At 43.6% G+C, this 20,855-nt stretch overlaps 1 protein-coding gene across 2 annotated transcripts in view; it reads left to right on the top strand.

Annotated features, from left to right (window-relative positions):
- Positions 1-20,855, top strand: part of ABHD3 (abhydrolase domain containing 3, phospholipase) — a 36,150-nt gene that overhangs the window by 165 nt on the left and 15,130 nt on the right. The window contains exons 2-5 of one of the 2 annotated variants that reach the window (XM_065399621.1): positions 8,018-8,181; positions 10,048-10,230; positions 11,976-12,021; positions 15,944-16,056. In XM_065399621.1, the coding sequence (XP_065255693.1) occupies positions 8,018-8,181; positions 10,048-10,230; positions 11,976-12,021; positions 15,944-16,056 (506 nt within the window). The remainder of the gene's footprint in view (positions 1-8,017; positions 8,182-10,047; positions 10,231-11,975; positions 12,022-15,943; positions 16,057-20,855) is intronic. The other variant, XM_065399622.1, reaches the window with a different exon arrangement.

A 20,855-nucleotide genomic window follows, 5' to 3' on the forward strand; every position in this document is an offset into this window, starting at 1 on the left:
AGTGGAGACAGGCGGTAGGATGGTTCTGGGGGTAGAGAACAGACGATGCTCTGACAGCGTTACACTAGGGTCACCGTCAGGTTAAAACGCTTTTTAAAAAAGGCAAATGTCTTCGGCTCTGATACAAATCGCCACTAGCTCGCTAAAGCCGAGAGGAGTTTGCAAACCGCAGACACTTCAGCACTCGCCCCCTTTCCTCGCGTCTGAAGTTTCTTTCACCTTTGGACAAATAAAAGCAAAGCCGCGCTGATTTCACTTTCTAGGCGGCTTCCAGTCAATGTCACTGTCGCCTGCACTAGAAGGGTGCTCCTTTGTTTGGGTTGCACACACTGCCGGGGGAATGCTCATTTGTTTACACATACTGATGTACGGGATTTTTAGTTTTATTAAGTCTATTTTTTCATATCCAATTTTTCTGGGGGTGGGCAGGGGGATGGTGAGAAAATTGTCCTGACAGCACCCTTTTGTCAGTTTCAGTAGACAGACTTTGGGTACAAGGAGTGTTGGAAGGAGAAATTAAGAAAATTCTCCCCCTTCTAAACCATCTGTTGTCCGCTCTAAACATTTACTAACATTGTGCCAAAGAAAGTAATTTATCTTTCTCCTCTGTACAATTTTTCTGTTCCCTGCATTGTCATTAGCTAGATATACATACTTTCATATGCAGCTCAGATACTTCTATCTTTCCCTCCCTGCCTTTCACAAATAATTAACCCTGAAGGGGTTCACTCACCACAGATGCACCTCCTTGTGGCTGGGTCTGGTTTTTAATTTTTTACCCCATCTGGCACTTCTCTTGGTCAGCCCTCTGTCTGAATTGGGGTGCTCCCTTTTAAATCAGCCTTCTGACCAGGTCACTTTATAGTCCCTACTCCTGTTTCCATGGTAACACAGTCACACCAGACAAGCTGTCATAGGGTCTTCCATTGCACCTCTAGGTCCTGCACCACTTCCCAGTGGCTAGTAGGGGAAGCCAGGCCCTCCTGCTAATCCAGTCCAGGGACCCTCTGACTAGCAATCCAGACCTGCTCAGTCTCAGGCCTTGGCTACACTTGCGAGTTGCAGCGCTGTAAAGGCTCCCCCAGCGCTGCAACTCACTCCCCGTCCACACTGGCAAGGCATTTGCAGCGCTGTATCTCTGTGGTTGCAGCGCTGCATGTACTCCACCTCTCCGAGAGGAATGGCGAGTATTGCGCTGCCGCTGCAGCGCTGCGGCGCCAGTGTGGCCGCCCAATGCGCTGTGAATGGCCTCCAGAATTATTCAGCAGTATCCCACAATGCCTGTTCTAGCCACTCTGGTCATCAGTTCAAACTCTACTGCCCTGGCCTCAGGTAACCAACCATGTGACCGACCCTTTACATTCCCCGGGAATTTTAAAAATCCCCTTCCTGTTTGCTCAGCCCGGCGTGGCGTGGAGTGCTATCAGCGAATCTTTCCAGGTGACCATGCCTCCACGCGCCAAGCGAGCCCCAGCATGGAGCAATGGCGAGTTGCTGGACCTCATCAGTGTTTGGGGGGAGGAAGCTGTACAGTCCCAGCTGCGCTCCAGCCGTAGGAATTACGATACCTTCGGGAAGGTATCAAAGGACATGATGGAAAGGGACCATGACCGGGACGCCCTGCAGTGCAGGATTAAAGTGAAGGAGCTGCGGAGTGCCTACCGCAAAGCCCGCGACGCAAACGGCCGCTCGGGTGCTCCCCCCGCGACCTGCCGATTCTACAAAGAGCTGGATGCGATACTTGGGGTTAACTCCACCTCCACTCCGAGCACCACCATGGACACTTCAGAGCTGGTGGGGGGGGGAGGAGGAGGAGGAGGAAAACGGGAGTGATGGTGGTGGGCCGGATGGAGACACCCCAGAATCCCTGGAGCCATGCAGCCAGGAGCTCTTCTCGAGCCAGGAGGAAGGTAGCCAGTCGCAGCGGCCGGTACTTGGTGGAGGACAAACAGAAGAGCAGGTTCCCGGTAAGCGGTTTTTTTTTTCGGGAAGGAATTTTTTTGGTGCGGGCTCTGTGGGAGAGGAGGGTTAGGCATGCATGCCTAGATGCGGAATAGTGCATTGATGTGGTTTATCACATCGTGGTAATCAGCCTCGGTAATCTCCTCGAATGTCTCATCCAGAACGTGTGCAATGCGCTTGCGCAGGTTTATCGGGAGAGCCACCGTGGTCATTGTCCCAGCCAGGCTAACGTGTCCGCGCCACTGTGCCGTGAGGGGCGGGGGGACCATTGCTGCACACAGGCAAGCTGCATATGGGCCAGGGCGGAAGCCGCATTGCAGTAGAAGACCCTCCCTTGCTTCCCAAGTCACCCTCAGCAGCGAGATATCGTCCAGGACGAACTCCTGTGGAAAATGTTGGGACAGTATTCAGTGTAGGTGCCCCCTGAAGCGGTTGGCTCTCCCCAAGGCACAGAAACCCAGAGGACAGTGCAGCCCTGAAACAATCAGTACCCCTTACTCACCATTTTGAGGCTCCCGTGGGATATGTGTGCTGTTTCGGACAGGAAAATTATGCTATTGTTTAGACCCTGTGTGTTTTCTACTCCTTAAGTGCAGGGGGAATCATTACTCTGTCTGGTATAAACAATGCTGCCTCTGTTAAATGTTGCATTTTGCCTATACAGCTGCATCAACCTTGAGACCTCAGCCGTCCCTCTTATTGCCTGCTCAGAGACTGCAAAGACTCAGGAAGAGACCGCGAAAAAGCAAAGAAGACATGCTGCAAGAAGTGATGCGGCAATCTATTAAAGAGAATGAGAAAGCACAGAACTGGACGGAGAGAGAAAGCAAGATCCGTCAGGAAAACGCAGTGCACCGGCGGCAAAGCACCGCGCACCGGCAACAAAGCACTGATAGGCTCATAAGCATCCTGGAGCGCCAAGCAGATGCTATCCAGGAGCTGGTAGCCATGCAGAAAGAGGAGCAGTACCGCAAATGCAAACGCCACCCCCCCCAACAGCCCTTGTCCCAAAACTCTTTCCGTTGTGCCCCACTGTCACCTCCAACTCACTTTCCCCAACTTCCATGTTCTTCACACCACCCGCTGCCTCCAACACCAGTATCTTCACCACCCAGCCCTGAAAACCATGACCCTTACCCTCTGCACTCAACCCCCATCACCATGCAGTATAGCTGTCCTGAAGTGCAGCACTCACTGCACAGCACACCAGACAGGACATATGCGAATCTGTGATTGTACTGTTCCCCACTCCACCCCCTTGTTTCTTTTCAATAAATAATTTTTTTTTCTTTTCAATAAATGGATTCTTTGGCTTTGAAAACATTCTTTATTATTGCATAAAGTAAAAGACTCCTTAGCCCAGGAAATAAACAGGCACTGCAAGTCTGCTTGTCTGCTAAGCAGACACTGATTCCTAAAGATTGGAACTACTGCACTTCACTCCCGTGCAGGGCACCAGATATAACTGCTGGTTTTCAGCCTCAAATTGCTCCCTCAAGGCATCCCTAATCCTTGCAGCCCCGCGCTGGGCCCCTGTAATAGCCCTGCTCTCTGACTGTGCAAATTCAGCCTCCAGGTGTTGAACCTCGGAGGTCCATGCCTGAGTGAAGCTTTCACCCTTCCCTTCACAAATATTATGGAGGGCACAGCACGCGGATATAACTGCCGGGATGCTGTTTTCGGCCAAGTCCAGCTTCCCATACAGAGATCGCCAGCGGCCCTTTAAACGGCCAAAGGCACACTCCACAGTCATTCGGCACCGGCTCAGCCTGTAGTTGAACCGTTCCTTGCTGCTGTCAAGGCTCCCTGTGTAGGGTTTCATGAGCCACAGCATTAACGGGTAAGCGGGATCTCCAAGGATCACAATGGACATTTCAACTTCCCTTACCGTGATCTTCCGCTCTGGGAAAAAAGTCCCGGCCTGCGTCTTCCTGAACAGCCAAGTGTTCCGAAAGATGCGTGCGTCATGCATCTTTCCAGGCCAGCCTGTGTTAATGTCAATGAAACGCCCACGGTGATCCACAAGCGCCTGGAGAACCATAGAGAAATACCCCTTCCGATTAACGTACTTGGATCCTAGGTGGGGTGGTGCCAGAATAGGAATGTGCGTCCCATCTATCACCCCTCCACAGTTAGGGAACCCCATTTGTGCAAAGCCATCCACTATTTCCTGCACGTTACCCAGAGTCACGGTTCTTCTGAGTAGGATGCGATTAATGGCCTTGCAAACTTGCATCAACACGATTCCAACGGTCGTCTTTCCCACTCCAAACTGGTTTGCGACCAACCGGTAGCTGTCTGGAGTTGCCAGCTTCCAGATTGCAATAGCCACCCGCTTCTCCACTGGCAGGGCAGCTCTCAATCTCGTGTCCTTGCGCCGCAGGGTGGGGGCAAGCTCCTCACACAGTCCCATGAAAGTGGCTTTTCTCATCTGAAAGTTCTGCAGCCACTGCTCGTCATCCCAGACTTCCATGACGATGTGATCCCACCACTCGATGCTTGTTTCCCGAGCCCAAAAGTGGCGTTCCACGGTGCTGAGCATGTCCGTGAATGCCACAAGCAATTTCGTGTCGTACGCGTTACGTGGCTCGATAGCATCGTCGGACTCCTCACCCTCACTCTCACTTTGGATCTTAAGGAATAGTTCGACAGCCAAACATGACGTGCTGGCGAGACTCGTCAGCATACGCCTCAGCAGTTCGGACTCCATTTCCCGCAGACAGATCGCGCTGCACAGAAACCGTTGAAAGATGGCGCCAAAGGTGGACGGAAACAAAGGGATTTCTGGGATGCGAAGCGATGCATCACGGGGCATTGGGACAGGACCCAGAATCCCCCGCACCCACGCCCCCTTCCCACAACCCACAGCGCCAGAATGGGAAAAGATGCTCTGTGGGATAGCTGCCCATAATGTACCGCTCCCAATAGCGCTGCAATTGCCGCAAATGTGGCCACGACAGTGCGCTGGGCAGCTGTCAGTGTGGACAGACTGCAGCGCTTTCCCTACTCAGCTGCACGAAGTCAGGTTTAACTCACAGAGCTGTACATCTGCAAGTGTAGCCAAGGCCTCAGTTGTTGTTTCCCTCCTCTTTCCTACCCCACCTCTGTATCGCCTTGCCTGTCTCTGGGTTTATCAGCAGAGCTTCCCTGTGGCTACTTCACCCCCTCTAGACTTCTTGTGAGACTGCCTAGTCCAGGACGGGACCCCAGGGCTTACTCTCCCGCCAGCTCCCCTCCTTGCCCCTGGCTAACTCCCTTTCCTTCTAGTGGGTCCCAAACTGGGGTTCACAAAATGTTATCAGGGGTCCTCAGAAAAAAATTCTGTAATGGCGGACAGAGCCATCCCTAGGGACCCCAGGCGCCGGGGCCGGTAGCCCGAGCCCCGTGACCATTATTTCCTGGCAGAACAAGTTTAAGCTTTGTTGTAGTCATGCATTGTTTACCTGGACTGCTCAAGACCCGAATGCTTGTGGGAGGAACTCTTTATTTGCATTGGCTTCTTAAATACCTTCATGCTGTTTCACGTCTGGTACTCCTTGATGAAACATGTAGGAGGCTTAATCGAAGTGATATGGGCTACAGAAGTGAAATCTTGGAAGAGTGTTGCCGTTTTCATAATGTAATAAAATTATGAATGTAATGATAAATAATAATGTAATAATAAATAGTGTGTAATAAGTGTGTCATAAAAAAAACAAATTATTTCCAAGATCACTGCTTCTATAATTTATACTCAGGTAAGGGAGAAAATCCCTGGAAATATTAATTTTAGGAGGAGGTTCACGAGATCTGATATTTTCATGAAAGGGAGTCACAAGCAGGGCCGGCTCCAGGTTTTCTGCCCTCCCAAGTGGCAAAAAAAAAAAAGCCGCGGCAGCACGATCGCACCACTCCACTCTTCGGCGGCAATTCTGCGGCAGGTCCTTCGCTCCAAGGGACTGAGGGACCTGCTGCTGAATTGCTGCCGAAGACCCGGACGTGCCACCCCAAAAGCGGCCAGCGTGCCGCCCCTTGGTATTGGCCGCCCCAAGCACCTGCTTCTTTAGCTGATGCCTGGAGCCGGCCCTGGTCACAAGTAGGGCCGGCTCCAGGCACCAGCCGACCAAGCACGTGCTTGGGGCAGCACCTTGTAAGGGGCAGCCAATCTTGGGGTGGCGGGGGGCGCTCCGGGTTTTTTGTTGTTGTTGTTGTTTTTGTTTTGGCCGGGTGGTGCTCGGGGGGGGGTGTTGTTTGTGTTTCGGCGGCGTGGCATGGCGCTGGGGGGGGTGTTTTGGCGGCATGGCGCTGGGGGGGGGTGTTTCAGCGGCCCGGCGCTCAGGGGGGTGTTTCAGCGGTGCGGCGCCGGGGGGTGTATTTCGGCGGCGCGGCGCTGGGGGTGTGTGTTTCGGTGGGGCGTGGCGGCGATGGGGGTGGTGTTTCAACGGCGCGGTGTGGCGCTGGGTGGGGGTGTTTCGGCGGGGCAGCGCGGTGCTGGGGGGGGGTGTTACAGCGGGACAGCGCTCTTTTTCTTTTGTTTGGGGCGTCAAAAAAGTTAGAGCCGGCCCTGGTCACAAGTTGTTAAAGTTTGGGAACCACTGCTCTAGAGAGTGACTACAGACCTCCTCCCTACAGCCCCTTTCTGCTCTCACTTCCTGGCTTTATACTATTAGCCCAGCTCGGCCCCCAGCTGGGCTTTGTCTGCTATTAGGCCCTATCAGGGCCGGCTCTGGCTTTCTGGCCGCCCCAAGCAAAAAAAAACCTGGCGGCCAGAATAGCAAAGCAAAAAAAAAAAAAAAACCTGCGGCGCGGCCAGAGCCAGGGTGCAGGGGGACTCCCTGCCCCGCAGATGTGCCCTGGCTAGCGGGGGGAAGGGGAGGGGGAGCAGGAGGAGAGAGAGAAGGGGGGCGGCCAGGGCTTCAGCGGGGCGCTGCCACGCGGCCCCTCCCGCCGTGCCCCCTGCCGGGAGGGCTCCTCACCACTCCGGTCGGCTGGGAGGGAAGGACGCGGGCTGCCCTGCCGGGCTTGCTGCAGGGCACTCCCGTCCTCCACGCCACTGCCCCCTACAGGGCGGCCGGAGCGGAACAACAACAAAAAACAAACAAAAAAAGCGGCCGTGCCGCCCTAGGATTGGGCGGAATGCCGCCTCCTACAAGCTGCCGCCCCAAGCACCACCTTGCTCGGCTGGTGCCTGGAGCCGGCCCTGGGCCCTATCAAGCCCGGGTTCCTCTCCAGATACAGCATCTAAGGTTAATTGACCTCACCAGTCCCACATTAACATGGTCAGGGCTTGTGTGGGGTGGACCCCACATTACAGACTCAAAAAATTTGGTTGCAATGAGCCAGATTCTTATCTGGTGTAATTTACATCAGATAAGGATTTGGCCTGATGTTTCATCTGTTGAGAAAGTACAGGAAACAGTGTATATCATTACTGGGAATATACACAGAGGCTTTTCCACCAAAGGAAGGATGGCCTTGTGGTTAAGGCAAAAGACTGGGTGCCAGGAGAATTTGGTCCTATTGCTGGCTGGGCTTTAGGCTGTGTCTAGCATTTTTCTTCAAATTTCCCACTGTTGCGCTACTGCTGAGAAGCTAGAGAGGACTAAGTAACATCATGTTTAAAATACTAGCAACTTGTCAACACCAGCGCTCCTACAGACCTCAAACTTCCTGTACAAAGGGTGTGTTGATTAAGCTTTGTGTTTCTTTATTTCCCCATCTGTGAAATGCGGGAAATAATATCTGCCTATTACACAAGCTTGTTTTGAGACATAGGTCATATTTGCTAAGTGCTTTCCATCCTTTGATGGAAGGCATTGTGCCAGTGTACACTATTTTTCATGAGAGTATAAGTACTTTAATAACCTGTTTTAGAAACATCTCATGAATCCATAATGTTTAGAATCAATAGTGTTGTTCTTTGTTTTTTGCTGGTGCTTTTCAAAGTACTTAGGTTTTTAAAATGAAAGCAAAAATTAATTACAAAAATAAATCAGCTCACTGGTAGAGAATGAAACAGCCTTGCCCGAGTTTTGTTCATGGATGCTGCATACCTGACTGTGGTCTCTCTCCCTAGAAACCTCAGTTGGTGACTGGCAGTGAGAGCTTCAGCCGCTTTCTCCAAGAACATTGTCCTGTAGTGACAGAAACTTACTACCCCACAGTATGGTGCTGGGAGGGCCGGGTGCAGACCCTCTTGCGTCCCTTCATCACCTCAAGATCCCCAGTGCAGTACAGGAAGTGAGTGCCTCTTTCTTGCAAGTTACTATTTTTTCTGCAGCCACATTGTCATTAATGCTAATAGTATTTCATGTAACTACTAATTTAGGAACCACCAGAACTCAGATACCACAGTAACGCTTGTGGTATAATAACCTAGATAGATCTATATGTTTTAGTTAGTGTATACCATACCATGGGGGAGGGAGGGAGGGAGCATACCGTTACTAATTTTCCCAGCTCAAAAACTGCTCCTTTAGTATTCCTTTTAACTCCCCACCAGAGCCAAATTCAGCTCTTTGGTAAGTATGTACAACTCTTCTGAGTTCCAGGGATAAATCTTGCTCCCAGGTTTATCCTTTGTTCTTGGATGCTTGAGTTACGACATGAATAGGTATTTATATTTATTGCTCCTTCTCTAATAATCTCCCTTACACACACATGGGGCTCAATCTTCAGGTCCTTCAAAGCTGCATTTGGCACAGGCCCCGAGGGTGAGGGAAAAGTGGTTTTATGTAACCTTTACAATTCCTCTGAACCTGGGCCCACTGGCAGATGCTACTTCAGCCCCTTGTGCAACGTAGAGTAGCTTCAGCATGCAATAGCTCCTAAATGGCTATTCTAAAGGACAGCTAGGATGGCTGGAGCACGGCACTGCTTTGGCCAGGCCCCCTTTCCCTGCCCCACAACATTTCCTCTATTCCCGGGTCTGTGAGGAAGGTGGCATAGATCTGGGAACAGTGACTTTGTGCCATTCGAGCTTTGCCTCATGCAAGAAGAATCCTCACCGGCCATTTAGAGCAACTTTAAGTCTGCTTCTCATTGCTGAAGCAGTGCAAAGCAGACTTAACAGGGCCCAGGATCTGGCTTATTCACTTCAAAATATGTGATTCAGCAAGTGCTACTAGTGTTGTACTTGTATTGCTGAGGAAAGAAAAGTTATATGCAAGACAGGCCTCATTATGGTAATTCATAGAGCATATGAGCGTTTGTTCACTTTCTTCATCAGAAAGTTGCTAGATGACAGGGAAAATACAGTATGCTTATAAAACTGACTCAAAACTTGATCTGATGGTTTAAGCCTTGCTTAGTTTCTTGGCATATTATCAAGTTTGTTGCAGTCTTAACACGGATGAGTTTTAAAAGTACTAACTAGCAAAATTTGTAGACATAGGGCAGGGGTTCTCAACCTGTGGCCCGCGTGCTGCTTACAGCCCAATCAGCACAGAGCTGTGGCTCATGTGACATCCTCAGGGCCATTCAGGTAGTATTGGATGCAGCCCACATAGCACATATGTGGCCCACAATGGTAAATAGGTTGAGAACCACTGACATAGGGTGACATCCTGGCCTCATTTAAGCAACGTGTGTTTGTGTCAATAAAACACACACACACACACACACACACACACACAAAACCTCCTTAACTTACCAAAACAAACCCCCCTGCACACATTTCTCCCCCAAGGAGATGATGAGAGGAAAAAAACATGTGACAGAAGTTAGTCACATCGCTTAATGTCCTACTGGATGGCATTCATACTACAGTGATGAGCATGTTATTAAAATCTCTTTAGAAGGCAATGGCAAAGCTCCCATTGACTTCAATGGGACCAGGATTTCACCAGTAATTCACAAAGGACTAGGTCCTCAGCTGGTGGAAATCAGCATAGCTCCGCAGAGGAAATATACTGACTTACACTAGCTGAAGGTCTGGCCCTTAATGAATTATAATTACCCACGAATTTTGCTATCTAATACTTTTAATACTAAAATAAGATTAAGGATATAAATTCCACAGGTAATATTTTCTGAACTGTAAATACTTTTCATGGTACATTTAAAAAAAACCCTAATCAGTATTGTCTCTTGAACTGTTCCTTTCAGTGAGCTTATTAAAACACCAGATGGAGGACAGATTTCACTGGATTGGTTTGATAATAATGACAGCATATGTTTTCCGGATGCCAGCACAAGACCCACTATCCTATTACTGCCTGGCCTCACAGGAACAAGCAAGGAATCCTACATTCTTCACATGATCCAACAGAGTGAAATGCTGGGATATAGGTACTCCTAACTTTAGCGTTTTGCTTGTTCAACTAAAATTGTATGTATGTGTGTGTGTATAAGATGTCTACTAGAGCAACTGATATCTACAGAAATCAATTACATAGGATAATATTTGATAATAATAAATAAGAATTGTATAGAGCACTGTATGGGCCTATTTCTCTACTGCCCTCCACCTTGTGCAAAGTGTGTGCAAAATGCAAGATGTCAGAGCAGCAGCTTTTGGACATACTTTGCTCAGGTGTAAATTACCACACAAGGTGTAAGGGAATGGAAAAATGATTCCCTAAATTCTTTATAAACGTGTCTTATTAATTATTTTTGTAACCTTTCCTCTGTTCCTTTAAGAGGAGGGCTGTTGTGTTGAGTGCCAAACAGGTGAATGTGGAGGGGACTGTTGGGGGATGACTAGGGGGGAGGGATAGCTCAGTGGTTTGAGCATTTGCCTGCTCAACCCAGGGTTATGAGTTCAATCCTTGAGGGGGCCACTTGAGGGGGCAAAATCAGTATTTGGTCCTGCTAGTGAAGGCAGGGGGCTGGACTTGATGACCTTTCAGGTTCCCTTCCAGCTCTATGAGATAGGTCTGTCTCTCTCTCTCTATATATATATATAGGTGCCAGCTCTGGCAAGGCTGGGCTACTTGATCCATACAAGTCCTTGCATCTGAAGAAGTGAGGTTCTTACCCACAAAAGCTTATGCTCCCAATACTTCTGTTAGTCTTAAAGGTGCCACAGGACCCTCTGTTGCTTTTTACAGATTCAGACTAACACGGCTACCCCTCTGATACTAAAATAACTTAGGAACCCCCTCCCCAAAACCTAAAACTTGGGTACCTTTTTTTAAAATAGAAGTATTTATATGTATTCATGACAAATGTGTACACAGCAGGGCTCCCAAGAGTGGAAGAATATAACTTTTTTAAAAAAAAGTTTAGGTCAGATCACAACAGAATAGGGTGGTTTTGTTTTTAATTAATTTTAAGCAATAAAATCACTAGAATTAAAAGAAAAATAAGTCCATCTTTTTTGCATTTAATCAACTTTTTAAAAAAGTAAAAGTTTTTAGAGTAGAGTAGAGAGGACAAATAAAACAATAAGATTTATCAAGAAAACTAAAAATCTTTAAATCAAGGTAATTCTTACTACCAGAAAGTTTTGCCACTATCACTAGGATCAAATAGAGAGAGGTCCATGCTGCACCGATTGAAAACTCCCCTCCCTAACAACCTATACAAAACTCTGGGGTGTTTGGATCTATGGTTTTGGTTCTGGCTCATGTCTACTACCAAATAGGGATTATATAGACTGACTCTGATCCTGCAATTTTATCTTCATGGGCAGACATGTGTCCATAAACAACCCAATTGACTTCAGTGAATCTCTATGCAGGCGTAAGTAGGGTTACCAGAGAGCAACTGTGAAAAAACGGGATGGGGGTGGAGGGTAATAGGCGCCTATATAAGAAAAAGTCCCAAAAAACGGGACTGTCCCTTTAAAAACGGGACATCTGGTCACCCTAGGTGTAAGGGTCCATCCAAGCAGGTCAGATTGCAGGATAAGAACTTTACATATTTAGTAAATAAGTTTAGACGTCTTATTGGAACACATTTCTTTATGTATTTTCATTACATTTTTATTTGTAAATGACCTTTAAAAATAAAAGTGTAATTCTAAGATGATTTTTGTACACGTCTATACAATAAACAATGTATATATTCAGATTTACCTTCTCAATTTTTAGATGTGTGGTTTTTAATAACCGAGGAACTGCTGGTGAGACTCTCTTGGTAAGGATCAATTTTTTTTAAAATAAGAACTTTCATTGTATAGACAGCTCATATTGAAGTTATCAGTGTTAATTCTTAGGGCTGGATTCTAATCTAAGATGACCACACTTGATGTGGCAAACTAACAAATAGAATCTAGCCTGTAGTTGACTGAATGCACATCTCTAATTATATTTATTCAGATTAGAATAGCACCCATCTTCGATTTTTAACCTCAGTTCTTATAGTGGAATATGCTAAAATGTGGTTGGTCAGTTAGGGCCAGATCAAAAGCCCTGGAAATCAATTGAAAGATTCCTGTTGACTTCTATGAGTTTTGGGTCAGGCCCTTAGTTCTTGATTTTATAACTGGCATATATTCACCTTTTAAAAAGGCTATTAATTTCTTATATGGCATCTACTTTACTTGTAGGGGCTCCATGTTTCTTGATAAATAGCAAACCATAGACATTTAAAGTTCAGAAATCATACTGTCATTTTCTGAATTTTGGGTGGTTGGATGTCATCAATAAAAATGCTTTGTGATAGCTGCTTTTCTGGAGGATAACATGATTTTTGCAGCAATAAATAAATGTACTCTAATCTGCACAATAAAAATGTAGTGTATTACATTGATGTATTTCATTTTAGAAAGATTTGAATAATTTAATATCTCTACCAGCAAAATTAATAGCTTTTGTATTTTCTTCTCCAACAATACTATAGTATCTAAATGTACATTTGTAATTTATCCATTGCAAAATTTTCTAATGTTTTAACACATAAATCAGAAATAAGCAGTGGCAGTTACTTCAAACCAAATTGTCTGTATGAATTTTAACTGGACCTGGATAAAATTTTTAAAAACTTTGCCATTATTAACTGACCCACCATTATGCATTATTGTATGAATGAACCAGTTTTATCTGAAACATTTTGTTTTTTGATTTTTTTTTAAAATAAGCCTACTTTTATTTTTTCCCCAACAATTACAATACAAGATGAGCTACTAGTGGAAGTTGTTTTAAGGATTTACACAGCATATTATTTTAGAAACTAGTGATAAATTACTGAAATCTTAAAGCTAAGCTCTTTTTGCAGCTAGGCTCAAGATGTGCTGAAATATTGCTGAATAAGCTTTGTTTCTTCATATATATTTTGTTGGCAAGTTCTGCAGCTGTTATGAGTGTGCATAATGCTGTGTATTGTTGTGGTTTGCATTTTTTAATCCACTGATTTTTAAAACAACTTAAAAATGCCCATTATGCTTTCTCTTAACCCATTAAAATGTTTCAGTGAAAACACTGCCCTGTTAAGACTCACTTTTCTGCATACTTTTGGAGATGTATCTACAAAGCTGTTTTGTGACACACAAAGTCCTTGTTGATGAATTTCAGATTCAGTAAGTGAAAAGATCTCTTGTTTCAATGCTTTGTGTTTATTTCAGTATAATCGGCTTAACATATTTTATAAGATCTTACTATGGACTAAAACAGCTGAAGTTATAACATTTTTTCTGCAGGTTTTTTCCCCCACATATTTATATAAAATCCCCAAGTAATGAGTCTGAAGCATAGTCAGGCAACATAATAAAACGTATTAATGAAAATAATTCGTGTTCTTGTCTTTAGAGAGAGATTTAACTTTAAATTTCCATTAAACAATGCCTATTTAAAGGATCGGGACTTAAAAAATACTGTACCAAATCATTGGTGTTCTGTTGAATGTTAATCTGCTAGATTGAATTACTGTTTGGAAATTATTATGTTAGATGAGCACAGGCATTTCAGCTGAAAAAGCAACAGATGCATTTATTTTATTGTTTTAAAATATCCTTATACAGCACATGGAAATGCACTAGGGTTACAGGAATTTAATGTAATATAAGCCCAATATCTCTCTGTTTTTACAGTATTTAAGTATTTAACATTTTTTCTGCAGGTTTTTTCCCCCACATATTTATATAAAATCCCCAAGTAATGAGTCTGACGCATAGTCAGGCAACATAATAAAACGTATTAATGAAAATAATTCGTGTTCTTGTCTTTAGAGAGAGATTTAACTTTAAATTTCCATTAAACAATGCCTATTTAAAGGATCGGGACTTAAAAAATACTGTACCAAATCATTGGTGTTCTGTTGAATGTTAATCTGCTAGATTGAATTACTGTTTGGAAATTATTATGTTAGATGAGCACAGGCATTTCAGCTGAAAAAGCAACAGATGCATTTATTTTATTGTTTTAAAATATCCTTATACAGCACATGGAAATGCACTAGGGTTACAGGAATTTAATGTAATATAAGCCCAATATCTCTCTGTTTTTACAGTATTTAAGTCACGCATACTTTCTTATGAAAAACATTGTACTCTCCTTAATGAAAATAATTTACTTTTCTCTCTGCAGACTTGCCTATTTAATTGAAATAAAATACATTCACACTCAGTTTATAATTAATTAGTTGTAATAAAAGTAAGTGGTAACTCATGTCGTTTTAATTATCCCAGTCCCAGCTTTCCCCCCCCCCCTTTTGTATTTTATTTTTAACATCAGTATTTTTATATTCTTGTTAGGTAAATTGAAATTAATTAATTTTGTCTAATTAAACATGTTAAAACCAGCCACAAATTTCCAGGCTGTTTAATTGCAAGCAGTTAAAAAAAAAATGCTGAAAATACATTGTTGCCTCAGGTTCATGAGATTCTGAATGAGCAAAACTAAAACATCTTGTATGATATTTTAAATACCTGAGGTGAAATCCTGATCCTGTTGAAGTCAAGGGAGTTTTGTCACCGGCCTCAGTGGGGTCAGGATTTTCCCCTGGCATCTTTAATAACAAATATACAGTTAAAAAAATCTTTGTTTTGGCATATGTGAAATGCACAGGTTACAACTTGATGGGTGTAGGTGTGGGTGGGGTGGGGGGGGGAGGCTATTTTATTGGGTTCTTATTGTGCCTGAGGGTAGATGCCTCCACTTGTACTGCCTTCCACAACCTGGGCAGGTAAAACTATAAAGTCTTATTTATTCTTTGGGTAAGTCGAGGGGAGATGGGACAATAAGGACCAGGTGAAACTCTCGTTGAAGGCAGTGGGAGTCTCTCCAGGCCCCAGATCAGGAAAGGATTCCTATTCAGAACTTGAAAAGATGCTTAAAATTAGCTTGTGTTTAAGTGTTGTCCTGAACAGGAATGGAGAACACACTTCCGGAAGTGCTTTCCTAAATCAGAGCTTTAATGAACAGATCTCTTGTTTGGATGCCTTTCAGTGTAACCAGCTTTAAATATTTTTGCATTTTAAGCTTCTGCAAGAAACTAAGATATCAGAAGTTATAATGCTTTCTTCAGGGTATTCTCTGCCCTAAATTAGAATTGGAAAATGCTCAAAGGGACAGCCTAGTCTGAAAGAGATTTTAATAGCATTAGTACTAAAGCTATTTTAAACAAGATTTTTTGTAGTACCTAAATATTGACTAGTTTTTTAAAAGTTTCTATACGTAAATTTAATTCTACTGAATATTTGCTAGCACATTTAAATGTGGATTAAGATGAAGAAATGGGCATCACACACATTTTAGAGAGTTTTTGTAGGCCACTCATCTTTCTACACATTGCAGTCTTCATGATGTGCTTTACTTCCTCATAGATTTTTAACTAGCAATGATGCCTATCAATTTTTGAACAAATTTCAGCCATAGACTCTATGTCCAGAATTTGGCCAGTTAATTTTTGGACAGTTGCAGATATTGAGCATACCTCTGAGCTGCTAGTTGTGCTCAAAAATATGACTCCTACTGCCACTACTTTCCCAAAATTATGTAGGTTCATCTTACTGTAGTTTGATGGGAAATGTTAAGTTTGTCATGTTCAGCTTCCTCTTTGGTTTGTCCTTAAGGATGATGCAAATGCTTATGCTAGTGTTTTTCCTTGTGGCTCGTTACAGACACCAAGGACTTACTGTGCTGCTAACACAGAGGATTTGGAAGCTGTTATTCATCATATACACAACATGCATGCCTCAGCTCCATTTATGGCAGCAGGTGTTTCTATGGGAGGGTAAGAATTTATGTAACAGAAATCCCTTTATTTTAGTTTACCAATCATGAACTAAGAGTGCTGCTGTTTGGCTGTAGTTTAGTGCAGTGTAATGTTTTTTGGAGTGAAATGGAGTTAAAATAGTTAATACAGTTACAAAAATCAACAAAGATCCTAATTAAGGGTTCTGTTCAGCAGGTTGCATGATTCAATGGGATGGGTGCTCATCTACATGGCTGAATTTCATTTCTCAGCCCCCACAAATAGGTTTTGCAAATGTATTAAATCTTATTTGAAACCCATGGGTGTAAAATTGAACTTTTATCCATATAGGCAGGTCTCCATTAATTGTTTTGTGATTGTGGAATTTGCCATGGAATTCACCCTGGTTATAAAATTGTGCTCTAAAATCCATTATTTCACTTTAAAAAAAATAGTGTTCCTATACTTCATGAGGCTTGTCTAGAATAAGATAAAAGGTTTGTTTTGAAAACCATCTTTAACTAACACATTTTAAAACCTCAGGATAGACAGGGCAAGTTGCAGTTTTAATTCTCATTGCTAGTATAGATAAAGGGGAGCCTCGAGTTCACTTTGACTAGCTAAGATGTTAACAATGATTTGACCTGTCTACACTATGATTTTCAAATGTGCTAGCATGTTAACTAGCACCTTTACAAATATATTTTATATTTGTCTAGAGAAGCCCATGATTGCACTGAAAATCTTTAAAATGTGAATTGAATATAACCAATTTAATGATATCTTTCTGTGTTTGCAGACAGCCTGAAACAGTAGCTCTGAGAGGTGTGAAGTGTTCATTCATCACACTGGATTATTGATTATGAAACCTAAACAGGACAATACAAAGTGTCTTATTATTAACTATTTCACTGCTGATCATTTTAGCATAAACATCCAACTAGTAGGCCTGATCCAAAGCCCATTGAAATCAAAGGAAATCTTTCCGCTTACTTCAATGGTTTGTGGATCAGGCCCAATGTGCTTATTGCACAATTCCAAAGTGGAACTGCACCTCCCCAGATGCCAAAAGTACTGAGCTGTCAAAACTCCGGCTTCTCCTTGACAACTGCCATCATACAGTTAGGCATTGATCTGTAGAAAAACTGAAAGTGTGAGGTAATTGTAAAATAAACTGAAGGTGATATCAAAATAAATAACAGTGGGGCTCCCATGCTGATTTCATTCTTCAGCATCAAATCTAATTAAATAAAGCCTCTGTTTAAAAGTTTGTTGTAAAGTTCTGCCGATATTCTCTGAGGCCTGGTCTACGTGAATAACGTAGCTGAAATTGATGTACTTAGATCTACTCACCGCGGTGTCTTCACTGCGGTGAGTCGATTGCTGACGCTCCCCCGTCGACTCCGCCTGCGCCTCTCGCTCTGGTGGAGTACTGGAGTCGATGGGAGAGTGCTCGGCGGTCAATTTATCGCGTCTTCACTAGACGCGATAAATCAACCCCCGCTGGATCGATCGGTGTGCGTGGATCCTGAGGGTAATGTAGACAAGCCCTGAGTGTGCCCCAGAAGCTGGTTGCAGAACTTTGGTCCATCTTGTTGCAGAGTACACAGGCACTTATTAAAATGTCACAAATCAGTATTTCCCAAACTTCCTCATTACAGCAACTCTACTTTCATCTGCTCTAAAGGATGAAGGAAAGCAGATAAAAAATAAAATAGAGCCAAAAAATAGAGGAAGTGGAGCCAATGTATTATGTTCCTTTCCCTGCCTAGCAGTCTGTGGAAGCCCTAGGAGTTAACTTCACGCTAGCAGGGCTTCTCACTTTATAGTTAGGGTTTGTTAGAAGAAGGGTGGGCTTCAGAGATGTATGATTCAGAAGCAGGAAGTAATACTGTCAACAAAACCAGTGAGTTAATCTGCTAAAAGCAGTATTATTAACACTCACTCAGTGCTGGCCCCTATCCAGAGAAGGGAAGTACAGCACTGTTAGAATGGACAATGTGCAGTGCCAGCACAACTTCCTGGAAAATTGTGCTGCAAGGTAGGAAGGGAAACACCCAGAGAGTCTCTTTATTAAGGAGTTCCAGGGAGGGGAAATTTTCACTGGGAATTCTGTGAGTTCAAGGCTGAAATTACTACTGTCTCTGTTCCTTTCTTATGGGTTGTGCTGAGGATGGGTACAATGTGGCTCTCTGTACTGGCATTTACCTACTAAGCCATACTGACCTTTGCAAGTTATTGGATAATTACAGATTTGTTCAGTGGACACAGTTATTGATAATGAGGTAAATAAGTAACTTTGAAGCTTTTAAACCCTATTGGCCCAAATCTTGGTCCAATTGAGTTTTGCTATTGCCTTCAATGGAACCAAGATTTGGACCATTGCAGGGTTTTTGTTGTTATTGTTATAAATACAAAATAAGAAATATCACAAAAAACTAGGACTGAGATTTTTCTGCACTCCCCATTTCATAGTGTAGCTTATTTGGTTGCATAATGAATAATTCTGTGGAATGGATTTACCTGCTTCAATGTGCCTGTGGGACTAATCTTTACTTCCTTCCAGTTCTGGATTTTTAATCTGGCACTGTTCCCCTTTAGACACCTTAACCAGTTGTTTGCTTTTAGTATTAGAATTAGGGTGACCAGATGACCCGATTTTATAGGGACAGTCCCGATTTTTGGGTCTTTTTCTTATATAGGCTCCTATTACCCACAACCCCTGTCCCGATTTTTCACATTTGCTGTCTGGTCACCCTAATTAGAATGGTGAACTATCAATATTTTGCTATGCGTAATTTCATTGTACCACTGAAGTTTGTTTGGGAATGTGTCATTTGCATGTGTATTGGATTTGTCTTGTTGCGTATGTAGGAAACATACACTTTCCCCCCATAGATTATCGCAAATGGCAGAATCGAGGTGGGTGGGTGTAACCTGGTTGATTGTGGTTGAATAGGCTCGATTTGGAAGGGGAACCACCAATCTGTGTTTGTGACTGTCTGTTGGTTTGCATATGTGAGACGGTGATGAATGTATGTATATGGATTTACTCTGCATTCCCTGGGGTTGTTGTGGTTTTAAGTTTGCCATTGTTCCTTACTAATCTTAACTGGTTTTCATTGTGTCTTTTATGTTTGAATCATATAATAGATTCATGCTCTATTTTGTCTTGTTACCTTCTCCTCTAGGCTCTGATCTTGCAAAGACATATGCACATGCTTAATTTTAAGCAATTGAGTAGTCCCAAATTGACTACATTGGGATTACTCACATGCTTAAACTTAAGCATCTTTGTAGTGAATGGGACTACTTATCTGCTTAAAGCTAAGCACATGCGTAGGTCTTTGCAGTATCAGGACCTTATAAGAAGCAACTATTCAAAATCCTCATCTTAAAGTACTTTTTAAATTATTTCTTCAATAATTTAAAAAACTTTCTAAATCAAAAACAAAATACAAGTAGAATCCTGACAGACATTTTTAAAAATGCAACACGACCCACAACATTTCATAAGAAGATTGCAGGGCTAGAAGAAACTTAATTTTGGCTGATTAAGAAGGAAATAAAACATTGACTTTACTTCCCTGTGATGTACATTTAAATTAAAGTACACTTCTCTTTGCCTTTCAGTCTGTTTTGGAAGGGGCACTGCTTCTCTAGCATGAAGCTTCTCAATATCTTTCCCACCACATATATTGTCCAGCTTCCATTTGTGGCTTGTTCTACCACATCAACATTTTTACTGGCTTAGAAATCAATTGTGGGTTTTTCCATAAGCTCTGTGTATGGGGCAGCATGTAGCTGTGTTGCCTCCCAGTTTCCCGCTACTTCAAGGATGTGGGGATACAAACCCTGTATCAGCTTTATCCCAGTCACAGCTTACATCCCCTGGTATGCCGGACAGTACAGCTGTGCCAGCATGTTGCTTGTTCCTCATTCTTTCCTGTTTGCTCCCTGCCAACATGTGTAGGGTTGGGATGTACCAGCCTCTGGAGACTGTTCTCCCTTCTGCACTGGTACCCATCACTAGCTGGTGCAAGGGAGGAAGGGGATGCCATATACTCCAATAGTCCCCTGTGAAAGCAGGCAGGATGGGCCACAATCTGCCCTTAGACAGCAAAGGAATGTGAAACTTTTGACCTTCTAGCTTTCAGGCCATCTTCTGTTTTTCTCCTGTACTATCCTACCCATCCTCCTGATTTATTTTTAATCTTTGTGCATCTGGAGTGGCAGGATTCTGTGAGCTCTCCTTCATCTCAGGCATACAGCAGCAATGGAGACTTTAAGTAGCAGTAGTCAGGAAGGCAAGACTTTAATTAGGCTGGGGGTTCTGGGCTATATTTGTTCCTAATTTTAAATAACTCTTCATCTCCTTTATATTCAAGAGCTGTGCCCACCATATATGCTCCCAAGTGTGATGCAATGGTGGAGGCTAAAATTCCCAAATACTGTCGCCAGCCCACACATGTCTCACTGGGTAGATTGCAGTTTTCAAGAGTTTTAAGAAAAATGAAATATTGTAAGACCTAGCACTTTCTGCTCCAAGAGCAAAACTTTCTGTTCCAAGAGCAAGGCACACTGAATTGACCTTGCCTTTTCTAAAGTAAACAATTAGCAGTGTGTACGTATTAAAAATACCTCCCCCCCACCCCAAAAAACAAAAACAAAACAAAACACAACTCTGCATACCCTCGTCCTGGGGACAGGATGAGAGAGAAAATGAAACACATGACAGATGTTAGTAACATCACTTAAGGCACTATTGGAAGGCAGATACCATGGTGATGAGGGTGGTGCAAGAACCCATTTACAATAGAATAGGCTTAAAGTTGGCA

This window comes from Emys orbicularis, chromosome 2 (assembly GCF_028017835.1).
Source record: "Emys orbicularis isolate rEmyOrb1 chromosome 2, rEmyOrb1.hap1, whole genome shotgun sequence".
Classification (NCBI taxonomy): domain Eukaryota; kingdom Metazoa; phylum Chordata; order Testudines; family Emydidae; genus Emys; species Emys orbicularis.